Source organism: Leopardus geoffroyi, chromosome B3, assembly GCF_018350155.1.
Source record: "Leopardus geoffroyi isolate Oge1 chromosome B3, O.geoffroyi_Oge1_pat1.0, whole genome shotgun sequence".
Taxonomy (NCBI): domain Eukaryota; kingdom Metazoa; phylum Chordata; class Mammalia; order Carnivora; family Felidae; genus Leopardus; species Leopardus geoffroyi.
Window position 1 is genome coordinate 84,180,456 of NC_059337.1, and position 24,936 is coordinate 84,205,391.

Consider the following 24,936-nt stretch of genomic DNA (forward strand, 5'->3'; position numbering starts at 1 on the left):
TGGAAGAACTTGAGTTCAGCCACGCGGCGGAGTCGTCGTTCTAGCCTCACTTCCACAGTACGGGCGCGGTGTTGGCGTTGCGTTGTTCCTCGTCCTAACGCGTCCCGCGCCACCCAAAACGAGCCTGAAGAAAAGTAGAAGCTCGCTTTTCGGCTTTTGCTTTGCTTTCTTTTGTTTTTCTTTCTCTCGCTTTCCGCCAACTGTAGCCCGCGTACTGCGGCAGCACGGAGAAGGTTTTTCCGGTCGCCTGAGGACGTGGTGATAGGCGGGCGCGTAAGGGGGGCCGGGGGACGACGCAGAAATACATCTTCGCTTCGTGGTCGTTTTCTTTTCTTCGTAAGCCCTGCGACACCTCGTGTCCCCCCCCCCCCCCCCCGCACACCACCACAGCAGTGTCTCCTTGAAATCCACCCCCCTCCCTGCTCTGTTAACTTGTGCGTAGTGCCTCACTTCAGAAAGGTCTGTTTGAGCTCAACTTCTGTAGCAGTTCACGACGGAATCTGTCTTGTAGGCGCTTTCCCAAACTAGGGGCAGAGGAGAAACTCGCCCAGTCTTTAAGCCTCACGGGCCTTAGCGGCCCGGGGACCCCCACTCTCTTTTGCGATTTCCTTTCTTTACCATCCTCCACCTTCACTGCCACCAACCCCGCCACCTTCATTCCTCCTGGGTCGTTCATTCCTACTGCTCGCGTCACTCTCTTCCTCTCAGAGCGTGCAGTTAAGACACTCTGTGGGAGAAACCCTGTACTACTACCCAGTGCAGGGCTTTGTCTCTGTTACTGGGGGTCTTCCCCTTTCTCCTTTGTGTCCCCCAGGCACAAGATGGTCCCTAAAGGTTTCGTAAATGCCACACACACCACGAGAGTATTGAAACCAGTTTTTGGTTTGGTTTTGTTTTACGGGGAACCAGCAGCTGAGCTGTGGAATACTTCCATTGTTCTGGAGGTACAAAGTAGCATCTTTCCTAAAGTATGCCCTTGAGGGAGTAACCTACATTCTTCACCTTCTTTGTGTGTTTTGTGACAAGGTCCTTGGATAGTGCGGTCAACTCATTTATGTGTGTTTTTGTTAAGCACCCTGCCCCACACTAATATGTAACTTGCTGCTTCCACTCTACCCCCACCCCAAAAGACACCGTAAACATGTAAACCAGGGACCAAGGGATGTACCTACCACTCTCCTACCCTTGCCCGGAATAAGGCCCCCTTGGTACAAACAAACAGATTAGCGGATGGATAGGTGCGACACTGTATTACTGCCTTTTGCCCCGCACTTGCTGTTTCTTAGCATTTACACAGCACCTTCACGTTTTCAAAGCACTGTACCAATGTTTATTAATCCTCACAACACCCCTGTGAGGTAGGTAGGTCAGTATGTCCTTTGTAGTAGAGAAACTGAGGCAGACAGAGGTCAAGCGAACCAAACCTGCCTAGGCCACAAGGGCAGCCGGCGAAGGGACTGCACCCGAGTCCCGAAGCCAGGGCTCTCTGTCCCGTTCATCCACTGGTGAGCATCGCGTGGGCGTCTTCTCACCAGTGAAGGGGACAGACAGGAGGACCAAACACACAGATTTCTCAGGCAACCGGGGTCGGGGGGGGGGGGGGGTAGTACAAACGACATCAGGGAATAACCAGGGAACAACGCCAGTGAAAGAGAGAAACGTGAACCAGCACACCAGTAAGGCAAGAGAACATGCTGGAGAGCAAGGCTGGGATCATGGTGACTACTCAGAAGACCTAGACCAGGGGTGGGGAAAATGTAAACGAGGAACCCACCTACAAGGTGACCAACCCAAATACCTGTGGTTTCCAACTGGAAGAAAAGTTAGACAGTGAAAAAAACCAAACCACACAATCGAATTTTAAATTAGAAATGACGTGGCGATATTTCACATTAAAAAGGCCAATCATATTTGTATTGTAACTAGTATCCTTTTTGGAGCCTTCCATTCCAAATATTCCAATTCCCACCCGCCCCCCCCCCCCCCCCCCCCCCCACGAGGGCTGTTCCTTACAGCACCCTTTCTCTCTCCATACCAATCCGTACACTAGTAGGACTATCAAGTGGCTCGATGGCGTGTCACAGGGTTAACTGACCCGGCTAGGGATGGAATTCAGGAAACCATCACAGACGGACCATTCTGTCTGCCTCCTGTATTTTAGAAACAGCTGTTTCGAACCTGCCTCTGCCCAATTCCATCTTGTAGGAAAGGCTGAGAGCACACAGAGAAGCAGTTCATTCTTTCGTAAGGGGATTGGTGAACCTGCTTCAACATGCCATTTTCAGAGAAAAAAGAGAGAAGACCTGCACTGTAAAGCATAACGAAGGAGTAGATTGATTACAGCTACTCCAAATTTTAGAGTGATACAATGACCACAGAGTTAAAAACTATCACTGTTACCACGGTTTATTTGACAATAGTCGGTTTAGTCTACAAGTTTAAGGCAAACATACTAATGCAGCCGCTTTTCATCAGAAATCATACTTACAAAGATTACATAAAGTCTGTCCCAAAACTTCTAGGAAATGTTCATTAATTAAAAATAAGTCTGATTAAGATGCTTTTACCAGGATACATGGATGAACTAAGGTGGCATACAATGTTTTTAAAAAAACAAAACAAAACATAACAAAAACACCAAAAGAAAACAAAAGGTAATGGCAACCTTTATCTTGTCTGAACAATGCATCTCTGAAAGGGTTAAACATCAGAAATTACTTAAAGGGAAATAAGATTGGCAGCCATAAGGAACGCTATTCAGAAAATAAAGACAGTTACAGAGGCTACTTAAAAAAGGACTGAACGCTGGGCTTCGGAAGAGGAGGAGCGCACGGCGATGGACAACCGTCCCAGGGAGCACACGGGGAGCTGCAGGAGGGCAGCGTTCCACCACACAGACGGACGGACCCGCAAAACCCGTGGACGGCACCGCTCCATCGCTTCTCAGAAAAAAAGGAGAGTAGATGCACTTGGTCAGCTGTTTCTTTTGTTTCCAGTGAGCAGTAAATGCCTAATCTCATTAAGAAAACAAAAATAAAATCTGAAGGAAGGCAGCCCTTTTTAACCAAAGGCGGAGTGTGGCTTATGTGTCTCCATTTAACACTGCCAAGCAGTTCTGCAGCAACTGTAGGTTACCCTAAAAAGGAAGGGAAAATAAATCATGAAGTGCAGACAGCCTGGAAGAGTTGCAGTGAAAATATAACAGCGCTGGGAATCCCGTAACTAACGCCACCTTTATTAAGACAACAGAACTCCGGAAACAGCTACTCACTATCCACACACGTACGGGTTTAAAGACATAAAACCGTATCATTTGTTTCACGTACAAGGTTTTCCACACACCAGATTTCTTCAGGACATTTCCGCCTAGATCAGTATTATGGTGTTGAATCACTCGGCATGATTCTAATGAGGGATGAAACATGCCCTGTGTGTCCAAGTCAAACTACCGGACGTTTTGCAAGACCGGTTCTTATCCCTTTCCTCTAGCCGTTAAAATCTGTGTATTAGGGTAGAGGCATATTAAATTATAACGTACGCTTTCAGGACTAGAGTAGTGAGTGATACCAGTTTTTATACACATAGCCGTAAGTTCCCGTACAACGGCATTCTGTAACATTCAGCCAGGCCTACGTACCCATTTGTAAAACATGGGCGCTGGCATCCAAATTCAGACACGTGTCCGGACAAATGTAAGCATATATGGATTACACCGATAAATACATGGGGTAAAGGAAAACCTCTTCCTTCCAGTAAGTAGACAGCCAACTAAAACGATGGGATTAGAAAAGTGACCGTCTGGCAGCCACCACAATAATCGACGGAGGCAAAAGTCGTGAACGGTGGCTTTGAGCATAAGGCTGAAATGCCAATACCGTAGCCATTAGGTACGTGCGGCGATGGAAAATTTAAATTTCTGTTAATTAAAGTTAAATAAAAACTCAGTTTCTCAGTTGCACCACCCACATTTCAAGTGTAGGCATGTCGACGGCCACGTGTGGCTACTTAGTGGCTACCGTACCAGACAGTGCTGATGACAGGACACTTCCATCGTCACACAAAATGCTGTGGGACAGTGCTGGGTAAGCGATGGGGTATTTACACAGTCCCAAGTATCTCCCCGCAGAATACTTCTTCATTTCAAAGTGTAAAATAGTAACTTGGCCACTGAGAAACCTGCAGACATCATCACTTGAACCAAATGATCAAAGTCAGACATTGCCAGCGAGGCAACTCATCAACAGCATGTAACCTCCTGAAAGGATGCAACAACGAGAAGGTCCGGGCACCACTTCTGGGCGATTCCCGCCACAGGTGGGGAATCTAAACTCAGTAACTAGACGAACCCAAAGCGAGGGACATCTTATAGACCTGTGCTTTTCAGCGTCCAATGTTATGAAATACAAAGACTCAGGAACTTTCCGGGTTCAGGAAGTCTAAAACGACACGTGCGGGGGGTGCGGGGCGGGGAGGGCACCTGGCTGGCCCAGTTGGTAGAGCGCGCGACTCTCGACTCTCTCGATCCTGGGGGTCATGAATTCAAGCCCTACAGCGGGTGTAGAGCTCATCCCAAGAAAAACGAAAAGTCACGCCTGGGTGGCTCTGTCGGTTAAGTGTCCGACTCTCGGTTTCTGCTCAGGTCACAATCTCACGGTTTCGGTTTCGTGAGTTGGAGCCCTCCCCCACCCCACCCTGCGCCCCGGGCTCTGCGCTGACAGCGCCGGAGCCTGCCTTGGGATTCTCCCTCTCTCTCTCTCTCTCTCTCTCTCTCTCTCTCTCTCGCTTGCTCGCTCTGCCTCTCCCCTTCTCCCACGTGTGCGCTCGCGCTCTCTCTCGCTCGCTCTCTCAAAATACATAAACTTAAAAAATAAATAAAAAGACCTGTGCGCCGAATGTCATGTATTATCTCGAGTACCCTTTTGCCACTAAAGACATTATTCATTATTAGACAACTGGTGGCATGAAAGTCTGTGGATTAGATAATAGTACTGTATCCATAGTAATTTCCTGATCTTTGTCATTGCTCCAAGTACTCAAGAGAATTATTTGGTGTTAGGAAATCGACACTGAAGTGTTTAAGAGCCAAGAGACTTCCTAGCTGCAACCTAAATGGTTTAAGACAAAAACAGGTATGTGTAAGGGTAGGGGTGTGGTGTGTGTGTGTGTACTGTGTAAAGAGGAAAAGTAAAGAGGGAGGGAGGAAGAGGGGGAGGGGAGGACAGAGCGAACATGACAATGTGCACATTTGAGGACTCTAGTGACAACTATCCAGGGATTCTTTGTACTTTTCTTGCGACTTTACTGAGCGCCTGAAATTGGGGGAACATAAACATTTAAGAATTTCAAGTGCCCCAGTAACTGTCCATGTTGTGCCAGTAGAACGATGGATTCTGAGCCTGTCTGTGTGTCTGACATGATCTTCTCAAAGGTATATCCCTCCAGTGGGACGAAGTCCAAGGATACACATCCTGCACTTGACACACTGCCAACGCCCTCCAGAAGGGTGTACCCTGGTCCACACTTACCCACCAGGCACGAGGACTCCACGCCCTCACAGGCAGCAGTAGCATCACCTTTTTTTTTTTCCACTGCCTTTATCATACATTCGATGCTTCATTAATAAAGTATCTGAGACTATCTTCAAGGACACAAAAGTGACCAAATGACCTAATTTTCTGTTATAACCAGGTTCCAATACATGGCAAGACATATCCCGGTTATAATGAGTGAAATCCAAAGTAGTTTTAAACCATCTGGATGTAAATTTAACCAATGTCTAATCTCTTTGGAATAACTTATATGGATTCTGGGACCAAAATGGGACTTTGTTCAGATTTGCAAAATCATCAAGAAACCTCAGACGAGAGGGCAGCGTTTCTCAACCTCGGTGTTTTTTTTTTTTTTTTTTTAAGCTTTATTTATTATTTTTTTAAATGTTTATTTTATTTTATTTTTGAGAGAGAGACAGAGAGAGAGAGAGAGAGAGAGAGAGAGAGAGAGAGAGAGAGAGAGGAGAGAATCCCAAGCACGCTCCACGGTTATCAGTGCAGAGCTGGACACGGGGCTCGAACTCACAAACCCGTGAGATCGTGACATGAGCGGAAACCAAGAGTCAGACGCTTAACTGACTGAGCCACCCAGGCGCCCCAAGTTTTGTTTATTAAAGTAATCTCTCTACACGCAACGTGGGGCTTGAACTGGCGACTCCGAGATCGAGAGTCACACGCTCTTCCGACCGAGCCAGCCAGGCACCACCCACCCTACCCCCCATTTAAAAGAAGATTTTATTTTATCACCATTTTTAAAATTTATTATCATTTTCTTAGGTAGGTCAAGAGGCGGACGCTTGACTGACTGAGCCACCCAGGCGCCCCTGAACGATTTTATTTTTATTTATTTATTTTATTTATTTATTTTTTCAACATTTATTTATTTTTGGGACAGAGAGAGACAGAGCATGAACGGGGGAGGGGCAGAGAGAGAGGGAGACACAGAATCGGAAACAGGCTCCAGGCTCTGAGCCATCAGCCCAGAGCCCGACGCGGGGCTCGAACTCATGGACCATGAGATCGTGACCTGGCTGAAGTCGGACGCTTAACCGACTGCCCCACCCAGGCGCCCCATTTTTAAAGTCATCTCTACACCCGACGTGGGGCTCGGACCTACAGCCCTGAGAACACGAGTTGCACGCTCCACCGACTGAGCCATCCAGTCTCAGTGTCCCTCAGTCTCGGCACACTTGACGTATTTGGGGCTGTCGAATCCTTTCTAATGGGGGCTTCTCCTGTGCCCTGTCAAAAGTTTAGCAGCATTCCTGCCCTCTGCGCCCTACATACCGGTCGTAAACCCACCCATCCTCCGTTGTGACTACCAGACATGTCTCCAGAAATTGCTAAATGTCTCCCGGGAGGCAAAACTGCCTCTAGTTGAGAGAGCCACTGGAGCAGAAGACCCATCAGAGAACACATTTCACAAAGGACCTGAAAAGCACAGAAATCTGGAAACCAGAGGCTGACAACCATCTATATAGTACGGGTCAGCAAACTTTCTGTAAAGGGCTTAAACACGTAGTAAACATTTTAGACTTTGAGAGACATGTGGTCTCTGTTTTGCTGTCGTAGTATGAAAGCAACCACAGACGGAGCACAAAGGAACGAGCTTGGCTGTATTCCAGTAAAACTTCACTTACAGACGAAATCTAAATTTCACGTAATTATCACGTGTCATGAAATACTATTCTTTCGCCTTTTTTCAAAGAACCACTGAGGGGCATCTGGGTGGCTCAGTCGGTCAAGCGTCGTCCGACTCTCGATTTCGGCTCAGGTCATGATCTCACGGTTAGTCGTGAGATCAGCCCCGTCTGGGATTCTGCACTGGGCGTGGAGCCTGCTTAACATACTCTCTCTCCGGGACACCTGGGTGGCTCTTTCGGGTAGGTGTCTGACTCTTGGGTTTCGGCTCAGGTCACGGTCTGGCGGTTAGGGAGTTCAAGCCCTGCATCGGGCTTCACGCTGACAGGGAGGAGCCTGCTTGGTGTTCTCTCTCTCTCTCTCTCTCTCTCTCTCTCTCTCTCTCTCTCTTTCTCCACCCCCTCCCCCCGCCCCCCTCTGCCCCTTCCCTGCTCGTGCTCTCTCTCTCCCTCTCAAAAAACCAACGCCATTCTTGGCTCACAGGCTACACAAAAACAGGCTGTAATCTGCTAATCCTTCCTTAAACCTATTAACAAAATCCTGAATAGATTTTATAACCTCCTTACAAAGAACAAACATAGTGAACATTAGAAACCAACACGGGTGCAGTAACAATAAATCGTGCCAACCTTATCGAAATATTTTCTTTTGAGAGGGTGATTAGACCAGGAAATCCGTAACATATAGCTTCATTGTAATGAGGAATTGGATACATCTTGTATCCATCACAGATAAAATGGAAACGGTTGATGATAGTATAAATAGGTGAATTCCTAGCTACCCAAATAGCCATCACCAAAGAATACTCATTAATAACTTAATATCAATTAGTATAGAAAGAAAGGAAGGGAACTAAAAATTCAGCCTTTTTGGGTACCGTGCACTTATCCGGTTAGATGAACCAATGTTGACTCCTTTGGTCCCGATCAATCTTTTAAAGTAAAACTTAGATGACGACATAAAAGGGAAGTTCATACAAACTACAAATGTCCATCACTTGGGAGTAATCACCACTCTCCTAGTCAACTACTATATGATCAAATCGAAGCTTCCAAAAGATCTCACACTGGGCTAAAACTAGCAAGCTACAATTTGACAGACATAACGGTGGCCTGCAACTTCATTTTAAAAATTAAATGCTCAGTACATGAAAAAGTTCTAGAGACCTGTTGCACGACAATGTGAATATACTTAACAAGGCTTTAAAAGTGCGTAAGATGGTACATTTATGTGTTTTTTACCACAAAAATGAAAACTATTCCTACAAAGAATTAAACACACAACTATAGGTTGGAGGCTCGAAAACAGACCAAAAAGGAGGAGGAGAACGAGGAGAAGATGTGTGATTATAAGCCAAATCAAGCTGGTGTAAGATGGCGCTAAACAAAACAAAACAAAACACAAAAGAACCAAAAAACAACAACAAAAAAAACAAACAAACCCTTATACGAAAAGCAAAAAGAAAAAGAAAAAAAAGAAAAAACACAAAAAACCCTTATGCCTCTAAAACTGCCGTAAGGAGAAACGTGTACAATAATAAGTCCACGTGTGGAAAGGTGTTTCCATTTCTGGGTGCAATATTGAAAAAAAAATTTTAATGTTTTTTTACTTATTTATTTTTTTTTGAGAAAGAGAGAGAGAGACATAGAGACGGAGAGAGACAGAGCATGAGCAGGGGAGGGGCAGAGAGAGAAAAGAGGGAGACACAGAATCCGAAGCAATTCCAGGCTCTGAGATGTCGGCACAGAGCCCGACATCAGGCTCGAACTCACCAACTGTGAGATCGTGAGATCGTGAGATCGTGACCTGAACCAAAGACAGAGGCTTACCCAACTGAGCCACCAAGGGGCCCCTGCATGCAATATTTGAAAACAGCAATGACCTAGTGTAATAATATAAAAAGCTTATTGAAATGTATGGGATAAAATATATTTAGCTCAAAGATGTCTAGCTTGTAGGAGAGAATATATTCAAATATTTGAGGGTAATATATCCAAATGTTTCTGTGGGAGAAATTAAATTCATTTTTCTTTCTTTTTTTAAAGCCAACCCATTTATTTTGAGAGTTTGAGAGAGAGAGAGAGAGAGAGCGAGCGAGCGCACGAGCGGGGAGGGGCAGGGAGAGAGAGAACCCCAAGCAGACTCCACGGAGAGTTGGACGCAGGGCTCCTCCAGCTGACAAACTGTGAGACCAGGACCTGACCGAAACCAAGAGTCGGATCCTCAAAGGACAGAGCCACCCAGGCATCCGTCAAATTTATCTTTCTTATTTTACGTGACTAAACTCTGACCAATTTGTCAAAGTGACACAGAAACAGCTTTCTGTGCGTTATGGAGTGTCCCGAACGTCTTAGTAGAGTTTCAAGCTTTTTAATGACTTTCAAAGTGTAAATACTATAAACATATTAAAAAAACAAAACAAAACACTAACAAGTTTATTTAAATTTCTTTACTACTTCTAATTTGAGGAATTTTGAATATATTTTTACTTTCAGTCCTTCTGATTGAAGCCAGCAAATATTAAATTTTAAAAGAAGTTTTTATTAAAGATAGATTTATCTTTTTTAAGCAGTCACAAATGATACTGGTTTCCATATTAGGTACTAGGGTCTTGCAGAGCTGACCGCTTAGAGAAATTGCACGTATTATTCTTGCTTGAATTAGATGATCTTTAAGTTCGCTCGCAATTCTAAGATTCTCTAGTTCTAACCTTATTAGAAGGCTTGGGCCAAGCTTTATCTTAACTACAAGAAAGGGCTGAATCTGGAAGAAACAAACACTATAAAAAACCCTGGGCGAAGGATATTTATTTACTAACATTAAATTATTTTGAAGTATTGGGGCGCCTGGGTGGCGCAGTCGGTTAGGCGTCCGACTTCAGCCAGGTCACGATCTCGCGGTCCGTGAGTTCGAGCCCCGCGTCGGGCTCTGGGCTGATGGCTCAGAGCCTGGAGCCTGTTTCCGATTCTGTGTCTCCCTCTCTCTCTGCCCCTCCCCCCGTTCATGCTCTGTCTCTCTCTGTCCCCAAAAAAATAAATAAAAGTCGAAAAAAAAAAAAAAATTTAAAATTATTTTGAAGTACTAAAATGATCTTCAAAAATTAGCATTCCAATTATAATTCATTCTAATCCAGGAATGGTTCTTCCAATATCCCTCCAGAAAGAAACTGTCATTAAAGGATTATTATCAATTCCATATCTGACGCCTTCCTTCCTCCCTGCCTTCCTCTCTTTCTTTTTTTTTTTTAAGTAATCTCTACACCCAACACCCAACGTGGGGCTCAAACTCACATCCAGGAGATCAAGGGTCACATGCTCCACCGAATGAGCCGGCCAGGCACCCCATAATTCATTCATTCATTCATTCATTCATTCCTTTCTTTTCTTTCTTTCTCTCTCTCTCTCCCTCCCTCCCTCCCTTTTCTTTTTAATGTTTATTTTTTACTTTTGGGGGGGGCAAGGGCACAGAGCGGGGACAGAGGATCTGAAGGGGGGCCGCACAGCCTAACGTGGGACTTGAAACTCACCAATCGTGAGGACCCAGGTGCCCCAAGACTGACTCATTTCTAAATTATAAGTCACGTAAAATATTAAATCTTGACTATGACACTAACCTTTGCATGCTTCAGTTCTAACTCTGCCAGTTCCACTAAATTTTTTCTGAATGCGGCAACTCTTCTCGTCTTAAAATCTATAAGTTCTGTGAACAAAAGAAATTAGGATTAACTATTTAATTCACATAATAGTTGAAGGTATACCGTCTAATTAAAGGTTAATATAACAGTACCTTGTTTTGCAGATTCAGATATTTTTTCAAATTTCTGACAACATAATTGTTGGGATGTCTCGGCCTGAAGAACATCTTTGTTTTTCGCTCTTGCTTTATCCAGTGCTTTGTTAGCATTTTCATAATCCACTAGTGACCTAGATCTTCGATAGAGGAGATCCTATACGACAGAATGCTTCACAGTAAGACACGCCGCGTGTTTCGAACAGTTACGGGCAACCACCACCACCCCACTGCCCCCATCATCATCAGAGCTAACGCTTACGCCATGAAGATCACATGCCATCACCCTCCAAATGGTCTTTATAACAGCTTTATGGAGATGTAATTCACACACAGACACCTCGTTCCAAGCGCACAATTCACGGGTTTTTAGTGTGCTGGCAGAGTTGTATAACCATCGCCACCATCAATTTTGGAGCATTTGTGTCGATCAAAAAGAAACCCCACATCCATCAGCAGTCATTCTTCATTTCCTCCTTGCCACCCCCCAACCCTAGACAACCGCTGATCTGCTTTCTGTCTCTATAGATTTGCCTATTCTGGGCGTGCCATGAAAAAAAAAAAAATGGAACCACGTAATATGTGGCCTTTTCTGTCTGGCTTTCTTCACACAGCATAAAGTTTCGAGTTCATTCATGTTATAACTGAATCAGTACTTCATTACTCTTGACTGCTAAATAATATTTCGCCGTAAGGACAGACACACCACATGGATGTGTCCGTTCACCAGTGGAGAGACATTTGTTTCTTTCCACACTCTGCCTATTATGAATAATGCTGTTATGAACATTTGTGTATAAGTCTCTGTGTGACCATGTCTTCCTTTCTCTTTCTATCTCATTACTTAGGGGTGGAATTGCTGGGTCACTCGGTAATTCTATGTTCAACCTTTTGAGAAACTGCTAGACTGTCTTCCAAAGTGGCTGCGCCATTTTACATTTCTGCAGACGCTGTATGAGTGTCCCAATTTCTCCACATCCTTGGCAACGCTTATCTTTTTGATTATCGCCACCTGGTGGTGTGAAGTGGTATCACGCTGTGGTTTTATTTTACAAAGATTTAATTAATTAATTATTGAAAACAATTTTTAAAAAAGGTGTATTCACTTTTGAGAGAGACAGAGCAGAAGTGGGGGAGGGCAGAGAGAAAGGGAGACAGAATCTGAAGTAGGCTCCATGCTCTGAGCCGTCAGTCAGCTCAGAGCCTGATGCGGGGCTCGAATCCACAAACCATGAGACCATAACCTGAGCCAAAGTTGGACACCTAACCGAATGAGCCACCCAGGTGCCCCTTACTTATTTATTTATTTTTTTTAAGTTTATTTGTTTTGGGAGAGAGAACAAGAGTGGGTGGGGCAGATAGAGAGGAGGAGAGAGAAAATCCCAAGTAGGCTCCACACTATCATCGTGGAGACTGATGTGGGGCTTGAGCTCATGAACCGTGGGTTCATGACCCGAGCCAAATACAAGAGTCAGACACTTATTCAACTGAGCCACCCAGGCACCACTAATGATTTTATGTTTTAAGTAATCTCTACACCCAATGTGGGGCTTGAACTCGAGACCCTGAGATCAAGAGTCACATGTGCTATAAACTAAGCCAGCCAGGTGCCCGAAGGCCTATTTATAATTTGATAAGGAATGAAAAGGTGGTGTTCAAATCACCACTGACCACATGGGAATTTTCTGTACAATACATACCGATTCATAAATTAACACAAAATTTGGAATATCTGAGCCACTAAGTTTTCAGTGCTTTTTTCAGATGTTTCTGTTAAACATTTTTTGGATAGTAAGAGTTTTAGTCTTGCACATACATAGACTTCCAAAGGAAATTTGGGTTCCCTGGGTGGCTCAGTTGGTTGAGTGATCGACTCTTGATTTTGGCTGAGGTCATGATCTTGCGGTTGGTGGGTTTGAGCCCCAGGTCGGTCGCTGCACTGACAGTGCAGAGCCTGCTGGGATTCTCAGTCTTCCTCTCTCTCTGCCCCTACTCCCCCTCTTCACTCTCAAAAAAAAAAGGAAATTTGAGTCGCCTTAAAATAAAACACATTCTGATTTTAGAGCTCATTTACCCCCATAAGATATATATAGACCAAATTAGGACTCCTTTAGTTACGGGGTTTACTTTTTGTTTTGTAGGCATTTTACCTGAATGACGATATCAAATTCATTAAAAAAAAAAAAATTCTAATCTATACTGTATCAGAAGCTTATAGAGGAAACATTATTTTTAGTTATTTTTTAATTTTATTATTATTTTTAATAATTTTTAAAAAAATGTTTATTTTTTGAGAGACAGAGTGAGAGAGCACATGCGTGCACAAGCTGGGGAAGGACAGAGAGAAAGGGAGACACAGAATCCAAGGCAGGTTCCAGGCTCCAAGCTGTCAGCGCAGAGCCTAATGTGGGGCTCGAACTCATGAACCACAAGATCATGACCTGAGCCAAAGCCAGATGCATAACTGACTGAGCCACCCAAGTGCCCCAAGTTTTTATTCTTTTAAATAAGCACTAGGCCCGACACGGGGCATGAAGTCATGACCCCAACATTTAGAGTTGCATGCTCTACCAACTGAGCCAGTCAGGCACCCCAATAGAGGAAACATTTATGTGGGGTTCCCTGACCTACAATTTATAAAAGGAGAAAAAAATTCACACTTGAGAATATAATTTAAAATAAACAGATTAATAATTTTTAATAACCTTAAATCTAACTTCTAAAGAGATGGCTTTTAATAAAACAGTCCTTTTTAAAAAACAGTGAACAGTAAGTTACCTTAGCAGCTTGAGATTCCCTTAAGTAATATTTTAAAAGGTCAGAAAGTTTGAGGTCCTCATCAGCAGACACTCGTGCTTCTATTTTCTGAAAAAGGGGAAAAAACCAGGCATTTAATTAGCACATAGTCTACACCCCACATTTTCTTTCTCAATTACTGTAAAAAAATTAAAATTATAAATATCTATAGTATCCACTCCTATTTAACCTAAGTTTCCCACCCTCTCCTTTCTACTAGCCTATTACTTTTCTTCATGATTATGACAAGAAATGAACAGAAAAAAGGAGATCAAATGAAATTAGTGAATTTTTGGAAGGACTCGATATCTGATTCAAGTTCCGAGCTAGGCTGTGTTTCAGTACCATCTTTCAGCACTTACATTTTCTCTTGTTACTTCCTTTCAATGATATGTACACATGATTTTAAAGTGTTAAAGGCTGACGATGGTAGACTAGTAACAAACCAATCTTCCTACTGAGAACAACCAGAAAATACAGTCAAAACATTACCAAAATGTGCCTGAAGACACCACAGAGTAATAAACAGATGTGGTTAGTTTGAGTTGGTATAAAATGGGAAACAGCCATGTCAGACTAAAAAGATGCAACTCTTCAGTCTGGAGAGACAGAGGATAAAGATGTATTATGTCAACCAAATATAATATAGGGACCTTGTTGGAATCTAAGTCAGATGAACTCCACTGTAAAAAGCCATTTGAGGCAACTGGGAACATGTATATAGCAAGAATTTGGTGACATCAAGGGAAATCATTGATAACTGTATTGACTATATTAAAATTCTTATCTTTTTAAAAAAATGTTTATTTATTTATTTTGAGAATGAGAGAGAGGGAGGGAACCTCAAGCAGACTCTGCACTCAGTGCAGAGCCCAACAAAGGACTCGATCCCACGAACCATGAGATCATGACCTGTGCTGAAATCAGGAGTTGGAGGTTTTACTGACTGAGCCACCCAGGTGCCCCTAATTCTTATCTTTAAAAAAAGACAGATGTGCACAAAGGGCAGAAACAGAATGAATATGGACATTTTGGGGAAAAAGCACTTTAAGCAATGTAGAAAATGTTAACATTCAGGAAATCTGGGTGATCCATGTATAGGAATTCCTTGTACTATTCTCACAATGTTTCTGTGGGTCTGAAATTCCTATTGAAATAAAGTTAAAATTTAAAAACCCTACACATCCAGGGCACCTGGGTGCTCAGTCAGTTAAGCATCCAACTTCGGCTCAGGTCATGATCTCAGTTTGTGAGTTCAAGCCCCACGTCCGGCTCTGTGCTGACAGCTCAGTATGGAGCCAACTTTGAATTCTGTGTCTCCCTCTCTCTCTGCTCCTCCCCCGCTCATGCTCTGTCTCTCTCTCGCCTTCAAAAATAAATAAAAACATTAAAAAAATTAAAAATAAAAACCCTACACATCCAACAGAATAACTAAAAAAAGACAACAGCAAGTACTGCAAGCTGTGTAGCAACCCCAATGCTCACATTTATTCTGATGGGAATGTAAATTGGTACAATCACTTTGGGAAACGGTTTGGCACGATCTATGAAAGCTTTTCACATGGATACCGTAAGACCCCTAATTCCCCTCCTGGTTATATATACTGAACAAGTATCTACTTGTTTTCAGCTGAAACTATCTAAGAATGGTCTTAGAAGTACTATTTGTAAAGAGCCACAAACTAGAAACGATCCAAATGCCTACCAACAGTAGGACAAATGAATAAATTTAGGTATATTCTTGCCAAGGAAAGGTATATAGCAATGAATGAAGGAATGAAGGAACTATACCTACATGCAACAACATGGATGAATCGGGGCCCCTGGGTGGTTCAGTCGGCTAAGTGTTTGATTCTTCATTTTGGCTCAGATCATGATCTCATGGTTTGTGAGACTGAGCCCCCAGCCGGGCACTGTGCTGGTAGCATGGAGCCTGCTTGGGATTCTTTCTCTCTTCCTCGCTCTCTGCCCCTCCCCCCACTTGTGCACTCGTTCACGCGTACTCTCTCTGTCTCTCAGTAAATAAACTTCAAACCAAACCAAAACCAAAACCAAAACAAAAACAAAAACAAAAAACGCAGGGGCGCCTTCATGGCTCAGTCAGTTAAGCATCTGACTCTGGCTTTTGGCTCAGGTTTCTCATGGTTCATGAGTTTGAGCTCTGCATGGGGCTCCAAGCTGTAGTGTGGAGCCTACTTGGGATTCTCTCTCTCCCTCTCTCTGTTCCTCCCTAGCTCTCTCTCTCTTTCAAAGTAAATAAACTGAAAAGAAAAGAAAAAAAAAAAAAAAAAGGAAAAGTACTTCTCTCTCTTCTGAAAAAGGAAAAAAAAAAAAAAAAACCAACACAGATGAATCTTATGTATGTAATGCTGAGTAAATGGAATCAGACATAAAAGAATACATACTGCATGAAGCATTTACATAAAATATGAAAATAAGATTAATCTCTGCTGTTAGAAGCTAAGATAGTGGTTTTCCTTGCAGGAGGTGGTGACTCAGAAAGCAGCTGAAGGGAGACAGGGCATGCTTTTTTTGTTTTTTAAGTTTACTTATTTTGAGAGAGAGAGTCAGTGAGTGTGCATGTGCAGAAGGGGGGAGGGGCAAAACAGAGGGGGTAGAGAGAATCCCAAGCAGGCTTAGCAATGTCATCATGGAGCCCGATGTGGGGCTCAAACTCATGAACCGTGAGATCATGACCTGAACCAAAATCAAGAGTTGGATGCTTAACCGACTGAGCCACCCAGGTGCCCCTAAATGTTCTCTCTTTTTTTTTTTTTTTTAATTTTTTTTTTAACGTTTATTTATTTTTGAGACAGAGAGAGACAGAGCATGAGCAGGGGAGGGTCAGAGAGAGAGGGAGACACAGAATCTGAAACGGGCTCCAGGCTCTGAGCTGTCAGCACAGAGCCCGATGCGGGGCTCGAATTCATGGACCATGAGATCATGACCTGAGCTGAAGTCGGCCGCTTAACCGACTGAGCCACCCAGGCGCCCCTAAATGTTCTATTTCTTGATGTGGGTGTTCATTATATGGGTGTGTTAAATTTGTTAAATTTCACTGAGCTGTATACTTCTCATATATGCTCTTTCCTATATGTAAAATATATTTCAGTAAAAAGTTAGCAAAAACTTTGAAGCTTAAGACACATTCCCTTACAGAGAAATAAACTTATGAACCTAACAATAAATGCACAGACATAAAATATATTCAAAATTGATTTAGATAAATTTAGATAAACTGATTTAGATAAATCTAGGTAACATGTTAGATGGAAGTTGGGTGCTTTTAAATATGGCTCCTCTCTCCTTCCACTAAGAAGGAGTAGGGGTATGTATGTATGTATTCCCTTCCCTTGATTCTGGGCCCTAACATTGCTTGATCAATACAAAAGTGATGCTGTGCCAGTTTCAAGGCCTTAATGAAACTAGCAATTTTCACTTCCCATTTTTCAGGATGCTTGCTTTCAAGCCACCATACTGTGAGGAAGCCTAAGCAGCTCCATGGAAAAACAACACGCAAATGTTACAGCCAATAGCCCCGGCTAAAGTCTCGGTTGGTAGCCAGTATCACCCCCAGACACCTGAGTGAAAGAGCCTTCAGAGGATTCTAGCCCACAGCCTTCATATGTTCCCTGTTGAGGCCCCAGACATCACTGAGTAAAGGCAAGCCTCCTCTGTTCTGCCTTTTGTGAATTCTTGACCCAAAGAATTCATTAGCATAATAAAATGGCTGTCGTTTTAAGCTATTGATTTTAGGATGGTTTGTGCCACAGCAATAATAACCAGAACAACACCAAGACACCAAAAGAAATGAAGACCGTGGTGTCTATGGCAACGTGCCATCTAGATCTCCTTCATGAGAAATTGCTTGCTGCAAGGAGCATAGTTTGTTCAGAGTCCCAGCTGCAATCTCTCTAGATCAGAACAATATTCATCCCAAGGTTATGATACATCCTTCCCTCCTTGCCTCAGCTGCACCCAATGACAGAGCACAGGGGCAGTAGCACTAGCCCAGTCTTGCTGATGCCGTACTGCCTCTAATGAGCAACTTTGGCTGAGGACTCCCTTTTAATCTGGACAAAACTTTCTTAAGACTGCGCTATAGTCTGAAACTCCTCCTACCAAGTCCCTCTCCTTTCCCAGGTGTAGACCTGCACTATGGTCTGAAGTCTCTTCATGTCTATCCTGCTCCTCCCTCTTTGTTCTTCCCAATCAATCTCTTGCATGTCTAATCTCATCTTGACATTTACTTCTGCAAAAATACTAACTCATAAAGCTATTCTGTGATAGTTCCGTATTCTTCTGATGTAGACACACAGGAAACAACTGTATCTTCCTGGAAAATGCTCATTTGTACAAATACCAAAAGTGAAATAATGGGCTTTCGGGACCCTTCACTACAACAACATTTATGTATTTAATGATGGTTTTCTTTGTAAGAAAATAACTCCTTTTCTTTTACTTATCTTCACTATCTATTACTCAATTGACAAAGTCACGTTGAAATCAGATTTCTACAATGGGCTAGCCACTTCCAATCTCAGGTAAGTGCCATTAAACACATAATAAACATTTCACTCTTCTCTGAACTTCATCAAAGTGTTTTAATATTATTGTATCTAAGATTAATCCCTGAAAATCAAGACTACATCAATATTAAAGCATTATTGCTATTTAACCTTTTTTGCAGTTGTGTATTTGCCTCATATTGTTAAACTCACTTTTTTTTTTTAAATGTTTATTTTTAAGAGAGAGCGTGAGCAGGGGAGGGGCAGAGGGAGATGGGGACAGAGGATCCTAAGTGGGCTCTGTGCTCAAAGAAGCCAGCCCACTGTGGGGCTCAAACTCATGAACCCTAAGATCATGACCTAAGCTGAAGTTGGACGCTCAGTTGAGTCACCCAAGGACACAGATATAACTCACTTTTAAACCAGTGTGTCAAGGGGGATCAAAAGCAATGCAATCTTGGTAAAACCGTAATAAATCTAAAACTTTCTTCTAGCATACAAAGCCCCAGAAAAAGACCATTCTTCATAAAAGTAAACCTAGTCTCTATAATGAACATGTTCTCTGATCAAGAATATGAACTTTTACGAATACCAAAAGGCCATAACAACAGCAACAAAAAAAATGAGTTTCCTGAAAAACAACTTACAATTTTCAAATCTAAGTCTGTTTCTTCATCCTTCTGAAGTAGAACTCATCTTTCTCAACAAAGTTAAACACAATCATAACAGGTTAAACAGTACTGTATGCAATGATTTAGACTCCCAAAGGTTAACTGATAGTACTTACTCTGGTTTTATCAAATAGTTCTGAAACTTTGAGAAAAAACCTGGAAGGGAAAAATATTTCATCAGAAGCCAGCTCTGAAATGATTTTCCAAGTCAAATGTTGACAGAATATGCCCCCAAACTGTATTAATAATGAACACTGTTATCTCACTACAGTAATATTTGATGGTCTCGTTCAATGCAGACTTCATTTAGTTCAACATCTCTGTACTTCCACCCATATAACAGATAACTTGGAAACTGTTGTTACAGAAAATCTTACCCTTTCAAAGTAACAATCTAAGCCATATATTTATTAATTTCTAACTTTTTAAAATTCAATTTTTTCCCCTAATCTCTATACCCAATGTGGGGCTTGAACTCACAACCCCTGGATCAAAAGGCACATGCTCCACCAACTGAGCCAGCAGGCACCCCTAAGCCATACATACATTTAAACAAAAAAAAAAAAATTTTCCTTACATTCATTAATATGCCACATAATACTAAATAAAGCCCATGATTTCAAAATTCTTATAGAAGTACAGAACAATCAGATCCAAAGAGACAAAAGGCTGATTTAAAAGGAAAACACTAAGGCTGGAACAGCTCTTGAAGTTATTTGATAGTTATGTTTTAAACACCTTCAAATAGAGCTGCTTTGTTTTAGAAAATAACAGAAATGAGTAAGCAATTTGTATCTCAAAATTCATGTTCACTTTTAACTAAATTGCCTATCTCTCAATGGTGATACCAACTAAAAAATATCCCAATGCACAGCTTTTTAAAAGAGTATTCTGTAAAATATGTAATTACTGGTGACGTTATAACTGGATGAAGGCAAGTGCTATTGAAAGCTAAAACACTATTTTATGAACTTTGTTTTACTAAAAAGAACTTGCTTGACAGGTTTATGCCCAGTTACACATGGCAAGGTTGACTTTTTCTTCTTATCAAAGACTTACAAATCCTTTTTTTAAAAATTATGTTTATTCATTTTTGAGAGACAGAGAGAGACAGAGTGTGAGCAGGGGAGGGGCAGACAGAGTGTGAGCAGGGGAGGGGCAGACAGAGAGGGAGACAGAATCCAAAGCAGGCTCCAGGCTCTGGGCTGTCAGCACAGAGCCTGATGTGGGGCTAGAACCCACGAATTATGAGATCACGAACTGAAGTCAGATGCTTAACCGACTGAGCCACCCAGGCACTCCAAGACTTATGAATTCTTAGGAAAGGTAGCATGTTAATTAATGTAAGCCATATATATATATGTATAGTACCTTGCTTTGCTGAAAAACTTGGATCTTTGGATCTTACAGGTCTACTAAGACAAGATACACTAGAAAAAAGATTCAAGGATGTGGTTTAGAAAAAGGCATAAACTAGGAAAATAGTTTTGCCACTTAAGTTTGAAAAAAAAGTTTGGATTATTTTTCAATAAACAGTTGTGTTTAAACAATATTATAGGAAAAACTAAAATTAACCATGGTTAGATTAATGTGGAAAGCTAATATAAATTAAATAAGGGACAGCTGTGTAAGCAAACATTCAGAGAGTATTTCCATACTAACACATACAACAGCTACCCTCTGGTCACCCTAGGACTACCCTGAGATTCACTAAACTTAAAAACTAAAACTAGCCTCTCTAAAAAGTATAAACTGATACCATCATATTTTACTTTAAAAGTCAATTTGGCCTCCAAAGAAATACATACATACATATATATACTGTATATTCTAATTTCAGAACGTTTATTTATAATAAACTTCATCAAAACCTAAGAACATTTTGACATAAGTTCTGTGTCTCTTCCTTACACATACACACACATCAGCCAATTTTCATCAAATAACACTTTGTAAATGTTAAAATATACATTAAAGTCAATTTTTATTTTTCAGATTTTCTTTTTAAATGTTTATTTTTGAGAGAGAGAGCATGTGAACTGGGGAGGGACAGCGAGAGAGGGAGACAGAGGATCCGAAGCAGGCTATGTGCTGATAGTAGAGAGTCCAATGTGGAGCTTGAACCCACGAACCGTGAGATCATGACCTGAGCAGAAGTCGGACACTTAAACTGAGTTCCCTAGGCGCCTCTATTTTTCAGATTTAAGAAATAAGAGAGAAAGAGTAGAGGAAAAAATAACATTGATCCAAGTTTATAAAAAAGTTCCTTATTACTGATGTGTTTTGATGAAGATATTCTAAATGCCTGCTGGGTCAGGCATTCTACATGCCCAGGCTGCTAGCAAAATTTTTCTGTTTTATTTAATGTTTTAAAACTTTTTTTTTTTAATGTTTATTTTTGAGAGAGAGACAGAGTGTGAGCAGGGGAGGAGCAGAGAGAGAGGGAGACATAGAATCCAAAGCAGGCTCCAGACTCTGAGCTGTCAGCACAGAGCCCAATGCAGGGCTCGAACTCACAAACCATGAGATCATGACCTGAGCCAAAGTCAGACGCCTAACCAACCGAGCCACCCAGGCGCCCTGTGTTTTATTTAATGTTTTAAATCAGAATCCTTACTTGCATATATCTGTAGAATCCTGAGTTCCTAAAGCATATAGCGAAGAACCAATCCTATTGTAATCATCTGCAGCACCTATGGAAAAGATTGTTAGAATTTCATATATTTGTTCATTGATTCAAAAATACTTATTGAGCATTCACCTGCTAAACAAATGTGTATACAGAATGAGATATTCCAAGTCTGGTGAAGGAAATGACAATAACTATAATATAATTTGATGGAATATTATATCAGAATATTCTATCAGAAGTAGGTAAAAACTACTTTGGGAGCAGGGGAAACCTGATAAGTTAGGGAAGGATTTATAGACACTACCGAGTAGGTCAGAACTTGCAGGATAAGAAAAATCTTTACCAGACAAAAGAGGGGAGAGCATTCTGGATAAAGGGCAGAGCATGGATACAGGCTAGTAAGACATAAAAGAACACAGTATATTCAGACAGCCTTCTAGAAAGAAGGCACTACAAGGATACAGAGGGGAGTGGAAGGAGTTGAAGATGGAAAAATAAATTAGAGGTATCTTGGAGGGAAAATGGGTTTTTGGATGCCACGATAAAGTTTGAATTTGATCTTATAAGAATGGGTGTTATTAAACATTTAAAAATAACAGTAGTGGTAAAATCAACCACTGCCTGGAATAAAGACTAGAAGTGGAGAGACACAGAAGGCAGAGCAACCAACTAGGAAATTTTTGGGTCCAATACTGATTGTTAGGATCAAAGTAGCGAAAATACTGACAGCAGAGAGGAACAACAAGGCTGGAAGATATTTAGGAAACCTAATAGGTAGGATTTACAATTAGGAAATCCTAATAGGTAGTATTACAAACAGGAGACCTGAGGTAGGAAGAAAAATTATGGAGCTTGGGAAGCTACATGAATGGTGGTAGCACCATTACCCTTAGGTGCTAGGAAGCAAAGTATTCAACTTTAGCACAATACTCTTCCTATTCCTAGCACTCACCCCCAGGACAACTTGTTGAAAAAAGATTACTTGTTTCAGAAAAAGGATAGTACAGTGCAATGGTTAAGCTCATTGTCCTGGGACCCAATTTACCAGCTATATGACCTTGAGTTTATCACTTAACTTGTGAATGCCTTGCTTTCTTCATCTGGAAATGGGGATAATAATGGTACCAGTCTTATAAAATTACTTGGATTAAGTGAGTTAATCAATGTTACTATAAATCTGGCACACAGTGAATATAGTACTATATAAATGTTTGCTATTATTAATGAAATCCAAGACGTGTACTTTGTATGGAAATTTCCACTTATCCTCAGTAGTATGTTTATAAGGTTTTAGTGTGTTTATTCTTTTTTTTTTCTTTTTTTTTAATTTTTTTTTTTTCAACGTTTATTTATTTTTGGGACAGAGAGAGACAGAGCATGAACGGGGGAGGGGCAGAGAGAGAGGGAGACACAGAATCGGAAACAGGCTCCAGGCTCTGAGCCATCAGCCCAGAGCCCGACGCGGGGCTCGAACTCACGGACCGCGAGATCGTGACCTGGCTGAAGTCGGACGCTTAACCGACTGCGCCACCCAGGCGCCCCAGGTTTTAGTGTGTTTATTCTTTAACAAAACAGTAATCCTTACATTATACTTTATATGTTGTACAAAGTTATATTCAACAGATAAGGCTGAAATTTGGTGACTATTTACTTACTGTTATTCAGAAACAGATCTATTCTGGTATCTTTCATAAAGATACTTTGAATACAAATTTTGGACTCTGAATAGGAACTTCTATATGTGAGACTTTTCACTATTAACCTAAAATTTTAAGTTAAAAAATCACATAAAGGTTGGTTTATCAAGGCAGGTACCAAAAATGATTTGTGTCCAATATCACATACAGTAATATTTTATACTTAAAATGACCCTGAAATTATTATTATTTTTAATATTTAATTTTGAGAGAGAGAGAACGAGCAGGGGAGGGGCAGAGAGTGAGAGGGAGACACAGAATCCAAAGCAGGCTCCAGGCTCTGAGCTGTTAGCACAGAGCCTGACACGGGTCTCGAACCGTGAGATCATGACCTGAGCCAAAGTCGGAGGCTTAACCGACTGAGCCACCGAGGTGCCCCTGAGATTTCTTTTCTTTTCTTTTTTTTCTTTTTTTTTTTTTTTACATTTATTTATTTTTGAGAGACAGAGAGAGACAGAGCACAAGTGGGGGAGGGGCATAGAGAGAAGGAGACACAGAATCCAAAGCAGGCTCCAGGCTCTGAATTGACAGCACAGAGCCCACACGCGGGGCTCGAACTCACAAACCATGAGATCATGTCCTGAGCCGAAGTCGGACACTTAACCAACTGAGCCACCCAGGCGCCCCCTGAGATTATTTTTTAGAGCAAGAAATTCCTGTCTCCTAGTATCTGGCTCTGAGAACACTACCCTTTTCGGCTATTACATCATTATACGATCACAGAAAATAAGCAAACTGCCTTGATTTTATATACATCACAGTGAGGCTGAAAAGCTTAGTTTTTCATAGTCCAGGCTAGTTAAGTTCATGCGTTGTAAAAAAAGTTTTTACTTTATAATTTTATAATTATGTAATAATTATAATTTTGTAAAATAGATTCGCCATCATCTCTTCTACAAATACGGTTCCATTTGGCCAAATAGAATAAATAAGAATTATGTTATCTTAACAGATGACTCTCTACCTTTATAGTTCTTTATGTTTCCATAGCACAAATATATACCTCTATTAAAGGACTGACTACAATACACTGTAATTTTCTGCTTTTCAGATTTCTGCAAAATTTCTGCAAAATTATTAATTCCTGACGGGCAAAGACTATATTTTCTTCATCTTGAAATTACCAATGCCTAACATTATGGTTGGCAAACAGGCCAATGTTTATAAACTATTTTATTTTTTACTTAATTTTATTTATCCTATCCTATCCTATCCTATCCTATCCTATCCTATCCTATCCTATGCAGGTCCACGCCCAACATGGGGCTTGAACTCATTACCCTGAGATTAAGAGTCATAGACTCAGGGGTGCCTGGGTGGCTCAGTCAACTGAGCATTACACTCTTGATTTCGGCTCAGGTCAAGCATGAAGTCTGCTTAGAATTCATTCTCTCTCTCTCTCTCTCTCTCTCTCTCTCTGCCACTCTCCCCCTCTGGTGTTCTCTCTCTCTCTTAAAAAAACAACAAAAAAAGAGTCGTATGCTCTACTGACAGCCAGCAAGGTGCCCCTGAGCTAAATAACTTTAAAACAATATTTAAAGTATAGTAGGATTCTATTTTATTTTAATTTTTTAAAGGATTTTATTTGTAAGTAATCTCTTCATTCAATGTGGGGCTCAAACCTACAACCCTGAGATCAAGAGTCGCATATTC

The 24,936-nt window shown here is 41.6% G+C and overlaps 1 protein-coding gene and 1 long non-coding RNA gene across 3 annotated transcripts in view; one reads left to right on the plus strand and one right to left on the minus strand.

Annotated features, from left to right (window-relative positions):
* The first annotated feature begins 119 nt into the window (after nt 1-119).
* Nucleotides 120-18,527, plus strand: LOC123583547. Its single transcript, XR_006704935.1, has 2 exons — nt 120-336; nt 17,229-18,527. It is a non-coding gene; the product is annotated as an uncharacterized LOC123583547 (long non-coding RNA).
* SNX6 (sorting nexin 6) overlaps nt 2,391-24,936 on the minus strand; it is a 61,062-nt gene continuing 38,516 nt past the window's right edge. For both annotated transcript variants that reach the window (XM_045450667.1, XM_045450668.1), the window contains 6 exons: nt 21,572-21,647; nt 19,071-19,110; nt 13,758-13,844; nt 10,977-11,136; nt 10,804-10,889; nt 2,391-3,136 (listed from right to left, as the gene is read on the minus strand). In XM_045450667.1, the coding sequence (XP_045306623.1) occupies nt 3,083-3,136; nt 10,804-10,889; nt 10,977-11,136; nt 13,758-13,844; nt 19,071-19,110; nt 21,572-21,647 (503 nt within the window). In that variant the 3' untranslated portion in view covers nt 2,391-3,082. The remainder of the gene's footprint in view (nt 3,137-10,803; nt 10,890-10,976; nt 11,137-13,757; nt 13,845-19,070; nt 19,111-21,571; nt 21,648-24,936) is intronic.